The following is a 12,903-nucleotide window of genomic DNA, read 5'->3' on the forward strand; positions in this document are numbered from 1 at the left end:
ATGGGGGGAGGGGGCAGATAAAAGAAGAGGGGGATCGGATCTGCATGTCACCAGTACTTTCCGGGGCGAGGGTTGACTCCAGGAATGAGGTAACAGGTACTTACCGCCAGAGTCTCACCGGCACACCGGGCGCGGATCCAAGGATTGCACGCCTAGAAAAGAAAAAAAAAAGCAATTGAATTATGATATTTTATTATCCAACTCTTTGCCAATCCTTTTAGTGTAATTTTCTCCATTTTTGATTTTATTGGCAATCCGCCTTTTCCTCGGCATTGTATATCCTCCCAGTGTACCCCTACGCAGGAGGTAGACACTAAATCCTCCGGAACAAGGCGAGAACTCGGATGATCTCATTTCTCTCCACTAGAAAGGTCCCCAGGCTCGGGTGGTTTAGGTATTATCAACCTCGGGTCGGAGCGAGTCGAAACACTCCGGAATGGACTGCTGGATTTGAGAGACGGCTAACGACGGGAAACCTGGAGAGAATGACGGCCCGGGGGAGATTCGGCGAACTTTCGACATGTGCAATTACATAGACAATAGAGCCAATCAGGGCCGGGATGAATTACAGCGAACATCGTTGGCCTCGGGGAAGATCTGCCCGATCTTTTACTTCTTATTTTATTTTCTCTGTGTACACTCCTCTCCCTCTCTCTTGGTATAGCGGGGTTATTTCTCTGGAATAATCATAAATCATCATAAATACAAAATCACAATATTCAAATCCTGTCGAAATCTTTGTCGGGTCATGCGTACCCCATCTCTAGAGGAAAGGATCACCTCTTGGCGACTCATCGTGCCAACTTCCCCCACCTTCATCCACCTTGTGTTCATGTGGTCAACATTACAGCGTCAATAGTCAATAGTAATTTCTAGTAATTAGCACTACTGTATGGCGACCTCTTGACTTTTGATTTCTCCCTGACATTTTTGGTCCTTGGCAATCCGCGGGTGATCTCCCGGGTATGACAGGTACAACCATCGTGCCAGGTCTGCAAGCGATGGAAGCGAGCCAAGTAGCCAAGAGCCGCGGTAGAAATCCAGGGAAATATCCAGGGGAATACCCAGGGGGAAGTATGCGTATGCCAAGTATAGAGAAGATACATATCAAGGGTTATCATTAATATCATCATTTTATCCTACTCTCTGGGCTATGACAACACCAAGATGATCTCCTAAAATCAAAACACCAAGAAAATGGCCATAGCTTTTATACACTTGCAGTGCCCAGACCACCTGGGCAATCCCTTTCTTGCTTGGCTGATAAGATGGACCACATCGCGTCAATCACCGGGTGGCTTCTTATCGTCGCCAAAAAGAAATTCAATTTCGACGTCATCTTGTCCTACGCGTCAGCCTGTATTGTTATAATTTTATTATTATTTATACATGGCCAAATTCACAGCCCCCCTGGTTCAATTCCCCTGGGGCACTCCAGCTGCAATATTCTCCACGGGGTAAATCCTTCGCCGGGAAGCTCCATTTGGCCCCCCGGGGAATATATTTTTATTAATGATATTACAATTAGTATAGAATAATCGTTACTGTCAATGCTGATTTCACCGAGTCTGATCTCATCAGGTGGGCCGATCTCGCAAGGACAACAAACTGAGAGAAAAAGAAGAAAAAAAAAAAAGAAAAAAACACAGGCAGATGCAGACTAAAGTGGGGAGGCCGGAGCTGGAGTGAATCGGGCCAATGCCCACCGTGAACACGGCCTCATGCCCTGACATCGCGCAGCAATCTCGTCCTCGATGGAGCGGCATAGTTGCAGAATGATTTGCCTTGGCGCCTTGGCGGGTGATCGTGTTCTTCACCGAGCTGTCAGCCTCGGCATCCCTTGGCAGCCTTGAAAGGGATAAGAAAAGTGCAATGCTATTATTCAAAGAGGCCACGACCCAGGCCGATGTTTAAAAAAATGGAAAACATAGGAGAAAAAAAAAAAAAAAACTGAAGCCTATCAAATACACGGGGGCGCAAGAAAAGAAAATCAAAGAAACAAATTAACGGGCCGTCATAATTTCTCCCCTGCCCCTGAGCTCACATCCTCGGGCCACCATATCAGTCGTGTCTTTTGCTCTCGGCAGAGATCGTCACGTCGCTTTATGTTACATATGCGCACGAAGAAAAACGTAGGGAATCAAGAACCAAACCAATGCACGACTCTAGAACGCGCGGTACCCGGTGGCCTGCGGCGTGAGCCCGTTGGCCTGTCCGTAGGGCATCGGACTGGCAGGTGCCCCGGAACCCTGGGTCAACATGAGTCGCGAGCCACCCAGAATTGGCGTGTTGTCCTCATCCGTCTTCTGCGACGTCTCCCGGGACTTGCGCTCCTCATTGTCCTTCTTAAGCGTCTCGATCGCCCGCGTCTGCTCGCAGAGGAAGTTGATCATAAACGGCATCGTGAAGTCGTGCAGGCCCTTGCGCCATGAGATCTCCATGATGACGTCCGGTCGGATCAGCTCGTAGCAGGCGTACAACATGCCCACGTAGCACTCGCGGCTTCCAATATCGACGAACTATATCGGGTTAGAAAAGGGGGAAAATAAAAATAAGGCAGGCAATGGGAAACTTACGTAGCGGAGCAGATCCTCCACAACCTCAGCCTTGTTGGAGATGGCAGACGTCTCAATGGCATCCTTGTAGAGCTTGTCCTGCTTCGACAGTGCAATCGACTTCTCCCAGCGCTTGTTGTTGCGGTAGATGCTGGCCGCAATCTGGCGGAAGAAGATTAGGTCGTGCTTCTCGAGACGCTGGGCGAGGTCCACGGCGTCGAAGTTGTCATAGTTGTCCACAGAGTCGCGCAGGGTCTTATAGTCTTCCTCCTCGATCAGAAGCTCGTTGATGGCATCGTTGACCGCCCGCTTGTTCTGGGTCTGGACATTCAGCAGGAACGGCTTGATAAGAGGGATGTTGTCTGAGCTCTGGAAGATGCGCACAACACGGTTGACGTCGATGCGAGAAGTCAGAACCTGGAGCAGGTCGGTAAGAAGGAGAGGCTGCTCTTGCAGGTAGAAGTTCAGCGCCCGGTAGTAGATCTCGAGGTTAGCAACCTTGACGATTATGTCCTTGAACGAGTGGTGCTCCCAGGCATCGGCCGCACGCTCCATCATCGCGAGGGCGGCGTTGTCCCACTCGTCGTAGTGGCAGTACAAGAAGACCAGCTCCGGCCAGAGGTTGGCTTCCTCGCTGGCGCGGATCATCTTGGGAATGTTGATACGAGACCAGAAGAGCTTCAGGTGCTCCATGACGCGATCCGGATGGTACTTGGACAGAGCGATGCCCAGCTCGGTGAACATGCCCATGTGAGCCCGCTCCAAACCAAGACCAGCCTCCAGGACGGAAATGAGCTCGTCAAAGTAGCCGTTGCGCTCGTATTGACGCACAAGGGCCTGCAGCTCCTCCGCATGGACGATGAGGTTGAGACCGCAAATCTGGGCGAGGCGGAACTCCTTCTTGTCAACGCAGGCCTCGTTAACCTGCTTCCAGACCTTTACGCTATTGGCCTTGCGGGCACACTCCACCGCAGCCTGGTAGTCCTCCAGGTGCACCAAGGTGGTCGCCAGCTTGGCCCAATTCGAAATGCTGGTGAAGAAGATCTTGGCGGCCTGGTGGTAGCCCTCCTCGTAAGCCTTGTCACCCGAGGCCTCGACGTCGGCCACGTTGGTAGTTCGAAGGAAGTCCTCAAGCTCGGGAAGCTGGTCCAGACGAGCGAAGCAGAAGGCGAGTCCGGTATCGATGGCTGGCTCCCGCAGAGTCTTGCGGGCCATACGAAGGAACTTGACAAGGTCCTCATCCTTACCGGCATGGGTAGCTGTCTCGATCACCTCGTTGTAGTTCGACGGGTCGGCAGCGTGAATGTAGGACTCAATCGAGTCGGAGACACGAAGGCCATCCAGCTGAGCCTTGGCAACCTTGCTCCACACCTCGGGCAGCTCGACACGCTCTGCGAACTCCTGGGCGCGGTCGATGCTCACGATGTTCTCCACAAGAACGTTGACGGCCGAAAGGTTGTTGTTGACCTTCTTGTAGATCTCGAAGGCCTCCTCGTACAAGCCAACGCTGATACACATCTCGGCGATTTCATCGGCAGAGAATTCGTTGAGCTGGTGGATGTAATCCATCAAGCGTCCCTTGTCGGCCTTGGCAGCGGTCAACATAAGGAGGTTCTGCAAGCTGCTGTTGTCGCTGAAAGGCGAGGGCTCCAGAATGATCTTCTCCAGAAGCTCAATCAGCTCACCAGGAAGATCGGCCTCGAGGAAGGACTTGACGGCCACGGAGACCTTGTCGGGCTCGGTGGACTCGGGGACCGCAGTGGCGATAACCTGGTCAACGAGCGAACGACGGTGGATGTTGTTTTCGCTCAGCACGAAGCTCCAGATCTCGGGGTCGGCACGCTCGACAAGGTAGCGGGCCTGGGCACGGTACATGGAGTTCTCGTTGGTAATGCTGATGAGCTCCAGGTCATTCTGGCCCTTGCGGTAGGAAATGTACGCCAGGTTGGGGTCACGCTTCTCGCAGTACTTTCCGACAGTCAAGGTGTCGTACATGTCGTTCTCCTTGAGGAACTTCTCAGGGTTGTTGTTGCTGTCGATGTAGATCTTCGCAAGAGCGTTGTACACCGCCTGCTGCTGGTTGCCAGTGGCAAGGGTGGCCTCGAGGAACGGCAGGAGCAGCTTCAGACGGTTGCGGCTCTCAACCTCTTGGACAAGCTCGTCGATGGGGATCACAGAGGGATCGACAGTCGACAGAAGATTCTTGATGATGCCCTCATCGCAGTCGACATCCAGCAGACCCCCAACCACAGCAGGAGCACGGGAAGGGTTGACCCGTTGCACGTACACCTCGATGGACTTGTATTGCTGGTTCTGGTAGAGGTAAAGGACCAGGTCGTGGATGAAGTTGAAGCGGTCGCAGACAATGATAAGAGGGAGCTGCTCGGTCAACCGTGCTTCCTTGAGGAAATTTTTCACCTTCTCGGCGTTGTAGTAGTTGCTCTCACGGCAAATCCGCTCGACCTCGGTGACTTGTCCCATGGCAGTGGCAGCCTCAATGTACTTGAAGTGCACCTCAGGGTCCTCGCTAAGGTTGACAATGCTTCCGAGGTAGTAGTAGAGACCCTCCGCGGTACGGTACTTTTCGAAAAGGTCCACGAGACGGTTGGCACCGAGAAGGTCGGAGAACTTGGTGGCAATCTGGACCACAGCCTGCAGGTTTTGACGAATGTTCGCTCCCAGCATCGTGTCCATGCACTCGAGGGTCTGCTCAACCGAAAGACGGCCGAAGTAGCTCATCAACCACTCTGGGCTGAGCTTGTCCGTGCGAACGATGTTGCGCTTGATAACCGCCGGGTCGTCAGAGTTCTCCAGGGCACGCTGGATCAGACCAGCATTCTCGCAAAGCTGAGAGATGCGGGGGCGATCAAAGTGGGTGAAGATCTCATTGCCAAGGATGGCATCCGCGACCTGCGGTGCGTTGACCAGGTTCATCTCCAGAAGACGGGTCTGCAGATGGCCATGCTCAGGCTTGTTGTCCTTCAGAGCATCCAGGAGGAACGAAGTGGCCTGTTGAATCATGTTCTGGGACAGGAACACGTCGACTACCCGGTCCAGGTCGACCAGAGCACCGCCTTCCTCATTGGCGAGCTGAGCAGCAAACTCGGCACCTTTCTCAGGGTTGACACGGACAATGTGCTGGAGCAGCTGCGTGTAGTCGGGTTGGTATCCGACCTGCTTCGAGTATGCGAGAATCTTGTCAAACTGACCGGTCTCGGCAAAACCGGCAACGACTTTGTGGGGAATGTTGGCCTGGAGATACACATTCAGGGCGAGAGTCATATCGTAAGGCCGAATAATGTCACCCAACTCCTCCGAGCCCTCAAGCTTATTCTCGCGCATCCATTTCTCCAGCAGGTGCTTCCGGTTCTGTTGCAAAACAGGTCGAACAAGCTCCACACTCTCATAGCGGTTAAGTGAACCCTTATCGAGCAGCATACCAAAGTACTGCAAGATGACCGACATCTGACCGGTCTGAGGTGCATTCTTGAAGCGGTTGATGGTGTCCGGTGTCCGCAGGAACCCGCGAGGGGAGTTGGCAGCGACCTTGGCAGCTTCAGGGTAGTTACCCTGCGCAATAAGGTTGTCGAACTGTTGCTGGTAAAGGTGATCCGCGCCAGGAAGACCAGCCCGGGAAGCAAGCTTTACTGCCAGGGAGGACATGGCGGGGTTCTCCATGAGGTACTGGATGATCGTGCTCTCATCAACACTAACGCCCAGGACCTGTCCCTTGCGGTTCACGCCAACCAGGCCGGCGCCGTCAGAGTCCGAAGCCGTAGTGAAGATGGTTTCACTGGAGATGCGGTTCATGAAAATGCATGTGCCAGTTTCGAGGTCGTAGAGATGAATGAAGCCGTACTTGGTCACGAGGTAGACCAGATCATATTTGCTGGACACCTGCATGGCAACAGGGAAGTCATTAACTGCTTCCTGGGGGAAGTACACCTCCACAGCCTTCTTCTGGAATCGGGGGTTGGGTTCTTGGTGGTCGATCTCGGCAATCTGCAGCTTCGCACCGGTTTGAGTCCGAACGGCGAACGTGAAAAGGCTGTGGGGGAGAGGCGAGCCCTCGACGTTGATGTTCGCAAATGCGGCGGCATGGCCCTCGATGAACTGTGAGATGCCGCGGTCTTTCGAGTACAGCTGCATCGATCCCACAACCCGGCCTTGCTGCTGACTGATACCGACCACGACCATCCATTTCTCCTCCGCGTTGACGCGGTAGTTGATAATTTGGCATCCCTAAAACCACGCACATTAGCACCCACCACTGTCTTTCGGACCTCATAAACCACGTACAGCCAGATTAGGAAGACGGTCGAACATCTTGACAGGGTTCTGCTGTGTGGCATCGTAGACATCCCAGTGATACACCGACGTTTCAGTGACCAGACCAAGGGACTTCTCGCTGAACCATTTCCAGTAGACAATGTCTTCATTCAGAACCGCTGACTTGAGCTTTTGCTTCGCACCGAGATCGAAGATCTGGACCGTCCGACCCTGGGCCTTGAGGGCGATAATATTCCGGTTCCAGTGCATGATTGCACTGTCGGCGTTGATGGGGCGTCGCATGACATCGTTGTTGTTCTTCAAATCGATGATGATGACTTGTGGCTTGTCGTCTTCGTCGAGCTTCTGGCGAATGCAGACGTAGTGATCCGATTCTAAAGTCTGCGGAGCGGGAATGTCCGATTAGCCCGAGTCCAGCCGTGTGTTTTGGAGGAGGCGATGCAGAGTACTCACACATGAAGCAAAACCAATTGATGCCGGCTATATCGCAAACTATGTCAGCAGCCTGCCCTGATAGTCTGAGGTGGCGGGGTGCGATCGGGAGGTTCGTATTGACGGCAGTGTCGCGACCACCGAGGATTTGTAGACAACATTGTACGTACCGCAATGCCGACATTGGTCAACTAGAACAATCACGAAGTCCGAATTAGTTTTTCCAGTACTCCAAAAGACAAGGGATAAGTGAGAGAACGCACATTGACCACTTCTGTAAACTTGATGGGAAGGGGAGCCATATTTACGTAGGCCGCAACACGACCTCGTCCACCCAACTAAACGCCACGCAGGTAAGACAAAAGAATGGGAAGATGAAGGAAAGTGCAGGGAATGGAAGCAATGAAATAAAAAAAGGAAGATGACAGGTATGAAAGGGTGAGAGAGGGGGGTAGAGCTTGGATTGAGGAAAGCAGTGACCTCAGGAGGCTGTTGACGCTGAGGTGTCGCTTATGGGGAAGCACGTGACACAGGGGTTGATTGCCGCCTTCCTGTTTGGGAGTGTTTGGTTGTGTTTGACTTGCTCCACTGCGGCCTGTTTTTTCAGGTGTACGTTAGTTGTGAGGGTAGAATGTGGAGGAAAAAAGGAATTCATATAGAATTGAAGTGATCCTTTAGTCCATTCTTATAATCTTTCTCATTTATTGTGCAAAAAAGAGAGAATTGTAATGATCTGGCTGACTGGTCCTCCGATCCACTATGCAAATCGGCTTTATATTCGACCAGCCAATGGCCTGACCGCTGTCAACAAAGGCACTGGCCGTTCACCGTTGGTCTCTCTTTCCATTTCGACTGGGCATCGCATAGTGCCAAAATACTTTTTATGTGGGTAAGTGACAATGAGAAACCAAGCTTTGTAAAATAAATCTATATAAAATAAGAAGAATCTCTCTGCTACGGGAGACACGACTCGACCAGGAATAGATAGTCCGGGCCGATGAAATATACACCGCACAGACATCCGAGTCCGGATCCTCTCATACCTCACAGAAAATAATGGGTAAAGGTTCCTCTAATTTCCAGGGTATTCGGAGGCACTCAAATCCAGGCTCATGCACGGAACCCACGTGGTTGGACAATTCTGAGCCTCTTCGGAGTCGATGCACTGCGGTGGGTCGGTCCACCTGCCATCGCATCCCTGGTAAAGTAGGCCGAGCACCCCGCGGAATTGGAGACACACCAACAAAGAAAATACAAACCAATGCCGGCGAAAATCACTGGGACTTTTGCACACAGTCAATCTCATAGATCAAATATCCCGCTTCGACACACCACAGCGCATCCATCCAGCCGAAATTGACGTCAGCCAGGCCCTTGCAACTGGTCTGTGTGAGCGAACATCCCGAGAACTCCTCGCGACCACCTCGATTTCCCCGTAAACTGGAAACCAGCCGAGACAGAGCAAACAGGACAGTGCGGCCCCCGACCCGAATTTTGCCGTGTCTCCTGCCCCGGCGCACCGGATCAATGGGGGCTATATCCAAACAGCCAGCCCCCGCGGTGATTGGAGGGATGATGTTCGGTATTTTGGCCAAGACCGACAGAATCTCTGGGCAGGGCTATCTCCACGCCGAGCCCGTAATAAGCCTGGGAGGCGGCATTTTCATCGTATAGCGTGGTCGTACGGGCGGGCACGGATAGCCGAGACCCTTGGCAGCAACCTTGGCCTGTCACCGGAGTGGGATATCCCCGCGTGGACGGCCGGGGTAATCTGGGGAACGTCGGTAGTTTCCCCTTTGACCACGAGGACAACGCGGGATAGGAAATGCGGGGCTGGGGGCGAAAGCTGTGTGTTGGGGGGGTATGTTGTAGTAGTGTTGTGAAGTGAGGTGAGGTGCTTATAAGAAAGACGGAGTATCAATCGAGGGGTCACACACTCTTCTCTCTGACAACTACCGCAACTAAAACACTGACTTCTTATCTTTTCTCTTTTCTGTGGACATCCCATCCACAATGGCCTCTCCAAATGAAATCGCAGAGCCAATAGCTCAAGGTTTTTTTGCTACAGCCCGTCAAGCCTTCAAAGACCTCTTCATTTGGAAACAGCGTGTGGAAGTCATTAACGAGCATGGAGAGTCCCATGCCGAGTGGCAGGATCCCGAGCCGATCAAAAACCCCATCAGCTTGATGATGCAGCTCTCAGCTCGGGACTGGCTCTTCTTCATCGTGGGACTGACAGCATGGACTGCTGATGCCTTTGATTTCCATGCCCTCTCAATCCAGACCCTCAAGCTGGCCAAGTACTATGATCGAACAAAGACTGATATTTCCACTGCCATCACTTTGACCCTGCTCTTGCGAAGTGTGGGTGCTGCGTTCTTTGGACTGGCTGGTGACAAATATGGCCGCAAGTGGCCTATGGTGATTAACATGATCATCCTGGGAGTTCTTCAAATTGCCACCATCTACAGCTCAACCTTCCAGCAGTTCCTGGCTGTGCGCAGTCTTTTTGGGCTCTTCATGGGTGGTGTGTATGGTAACGCTATTGCAATGGCACTGGAACATTGCCCGTGAGTGTCTTACATTCATCTCTACATTCTATCCTTCAATGCTTCATATAGAAAGTGGCTAATACTTGATGGATAAATAGGGTGAATGCAAGAGGACTCATGTCTGGAATCCTCCAGCAAGGGTACTCACTCGGGTACGTACTTGCTGCATGTGCCAACCTTGGGGTTGGAGGAGGCACAGAGAGCTGGAAGACAGTGTTTTGGGCTGCTGGTGAGTTAGATAACCCTCTCTATTCAAGTTCCAGAGATTACACAGTACTCATCACCTTAACCATTAGCCGGTATCTCCATTGGAGTTGGCCTCATCCGCATGCTGTTCCCCGAGTCGAAGCAGTTCCTCGAAGCCAAAAAAGCAGGAAAGCGAACAATGACCGCAGGCGAGTTCTGGCGCGAGACAAGAGGGATGTTAGCAAAGGAATGGCGCATGTGTGTCTACTGTGTCATCCTGATGACCTGGGTAAGTGTTGCCTGTGGTTGTGTTATTTACTCGCAACTGTGATCTAACATCGCTGTCCACAGTTCAACTATTACTCCCACACATCCCAAGACTCTTACACCACTTTTATGCTTACCCAAAAGGAGCTCGATAACTCGGGCGCATCAAGAGCATCCATCTTGATGAAGACCGGTGCCTGTGTGGGTGGAACCATAATCGGGTACTTGTCTCAGTTCTTTGGCCGACGCCGTGCCATTATCGTTGCCGCACTGCTCTCTGGGGTCTTGATTCCGGCGTGGATCCTCCCACACGGGGAGCGCGCCTTGAGTGCTACTGGATTCTTCATCCAGTTCTTCATCCAGGGTGCCTGGGGAGTGATTCCGATCCACCTTAACGAGCTGTCGCCCCCAGCATTCCGATCGTCATTCCCGGGACTAACATACCAGCTTGGCAACATGATTTCGTCGCCGTCTGCTCAGATTGTGAATGCAGTCGCCGAGTCAACCTGGGTGACATCAAGCTCGGGCCACCGGGTGTCGGCCTATGGGCCTGTCATGGGAGTTGCAACTGCTATTATTGCAACCGGGATTATCGTGACGACTGCGATCGGCCCCGAGAAGCGTGGCCGTCGCTTCGAAAGTGTCATGGCCGGGGTGGATCAGCACAACCAGGACAAGGTTGCCGACTTGGAGGCTACTGGTGATGATAACAAGGCGAGGGATGAGATGGTTGAAATGGCAGACCGCAAGGCTTGAACGAATTACGAGCACGAAGGCATGAGGTTGCCCCGCTAAGATAAGAATACAGTTGAAGAAAGAGACAGTGGTAGAGGGATCTAAGAGCGATGATACCAAGATATGCATCGATGATGTATATATTTGGAACTATTTGATCTTAGTCACATTACCACCCATATCGATGGCAAGAAATAGCAAGTTAACAGTGTATTCTCATGCGTGTACACTTAGCAGCATGAAAGGCCAAGGCTAGAGATCAGTACTTTTCGAGAAATCCTCCCACTCCGCCACCTGCCGCAAGGTATCCTCACACTTCTTGCGAATAACCGCAACAGCGTCCGAACCCACCAAAAGCGACATCGGCCATTCCTTCCCAGCCGTGCCATTCTGCCCCTTGACCACATCGATGACCCTTTCAGCGCCCTTCCTGGCATCGCCAATCTGGGTTCCATTCAGAGTGCGGAACCCACTCGACACCGTTTCCGTCAGGGCCCTGTAGTCCTCGAATTTGGTCCTCGCCGATTTGCAGTTTGGTTCGTTGAGGAGCTCGGTGCGGAATGTGCCAGGCTCCACGAGGAGGGTTTTGATGCCGATGGGGGAAAGTTCTTTGGAGAGAGATTCGACAGCATCTAGGGAGGAGTTAGCGGGCTTGCTTCCAGTCTATAACTAATATCCATGGAGAGCTCGGAGGGAATGGAGTATTGGCATACAGTGAATGGCGGCTTTTGAAGCGCAGTATGTGCCGACGGTTGGCACGCCGTCCCATGCGACCATGGACCCAATGAACACAATGGTACCGGCCTTTTTGCTTCGCAGATGGGGAAGAAAAGACCGAGTGGTGTTCAAAGTTCCAAAGACGTTAGTGTTGAACTGTTTGAACCACTCGTCGTTGCTGGAAAGACTGGCTGTCAGCTGTTTGGACAGTTGGCTTTCAAGAATTGACTAGGTCCATCCTACCTCGACTCTTCGACTGTTCCGAATTGCGTGTACCCGGCGTTGTTCACCAGCACGTCGATCGTGCCATATATGGCAATGGCTTCTTCTGCCTTGAGATCGAGCTCGTCTTTCGAGGCCGCGACATCTAGCTGCATGACTGCAGCTCCGATATCTTTGAGATGGGCAATGCGGTCCACATTGCGAGCCGTGGCAATCACCTTATCTCCACGAGCCACTGCCGCGTGGACGAACTCAGCGCCGAGACCAGAGGAAGTTCCAATCACAAGCCAGACTTGAGGAGCCATGATGTGCGATGTTCTGGATATGTGTGATGGGTCACAGAGAAAGAGAAAAGAGAAGAGCGTAAGAAAGTCCTGGGATTGTTTAGTTCGAGGCAAAGAACTTGAGATTCACCAGACCAGATCAAGCCCTTCTTATACCCAAAACCATATGGCCCTGGCATGTCAAGGTTCCTCATACTGATTCGGCCAAATGAACAGTTTCTTAGAACTTGACTCGATATCAGCCATGCTCATGGCTATTTAATTGGCTAACTTGATTCAATATGTGGGTCATGAGAATGCGCCGTCCGAAAGCTTTCGGGATTGTCGATCATCTTCGGGCGATGCGCCCGGGCTGCAGTGTCGCCGAAGATCGACGGACCAGCAGATAGTCTTTGGAGGCCGTTGGAATTGGGAGTATGAATCAAAGGAGTTGAATTGTATTCGCTTGCCTTGCGGTTAATTATTGCAGGAACCAGCGATTTACTCAAAGCCCTCAATCTTCATGTTTGCTACCAAAGTCTAGCAAAGGCCAATTCCTCTCGAAAATGCCAGCAATTCCCACGCGATGAATCATCCGTGGTCAAACCCAGCTGCCAAACCCTTTATACCTAGCCGCAAAGTTGCAATCACGCCAAAATTGATATCGGACGTCAGCCCCGAGAA

At 52.1% G+C, this 12,903-nt stretch overlaps 3 protein-coding genes across 3 annotated transcripts; 1 reads left to right on the top strand and 2 right to left on the bottom strand.

Moving 5' to 3' along the window:
• Nucleotides 1-2,165: 2,165 nt before the first annotated feature.
• On the bottom strand, nt 2,166-7,579 carry NUU61_005465 (uncharacterized protein; the record flags this gene model as incomplete). Its single annotated transcript, XM_056656047.1, has 6 exons — nt 2,166-2,519; nt 2,577-6,797; nt 6,855-7,226; nt 7,299-7,325; nt 7,448-7,468; nt 7,541-7,579. 6 exons carry the CDS (start codon nt 7,577-7,579, stop codon nt 2,166-2,168), a joined length of 5,034 nt encoding a protein of 1,677 aa, XP_056511660.1.
• A 1,711-nt stretch (nt 7,580-9,290) lies between these two features.
• NUU61_005466 (carboxylic acid transport protein) lies at nt 9,291-11,038 on the top strand (the record flags this gene model as incomplete). Its single annotated transcript, XM_056656048.1, has 4 exons — nt 9,291-9,847; nt 9,928-10,058; nt 10,126-10,304; nt 10,367-11,038. 4 exons carry the CDS (start codon nt 9,291-9,293, stop codon nt 11,036-11,038), a joined length of 1,539 nt encoding a protein of 512 aa, XP_056511661.1.
• Nucleotides 11,039-11,269: 231 nt separating this feature from the next.
• Nucleotides 11,270-12,261, bottom strand: NUU61_005467 (SDR family oxidoreductase; the record flags this gene model as incomplete). The annotated part of the gene is made up of 3 exons (XM_056656049.1): nt 11,270-11,649; nt 11,731-11,912; nt 11,978-12,261. 3 exons carry the CDS (start codon nt 12,259-12,261, stop codon nt 11,270-11,272), a joined length of 846 nt encoding a protein of 281 aa, XP_056511662.1.
• Nucleotides 12,262-12,903: the final 642 nt, after the last annotated feature.

The sequence above is a fragment of the Penicillium alfredii genome (assembly GCF_028826965.1).
Source record: "Penicillium alfredii strain IBT 34128 chromosome Unknown utg000007l_segment0_segment0, whole genome shotgun sequence".
NCBI classification, from domain to species: domain Eukaryota; kingdom Fungi; phylum Ascomycota; class Eurotiomycetes; order Eurotiales; family Aspergillaceae; genus Penicillium; species Penicillium alfredii.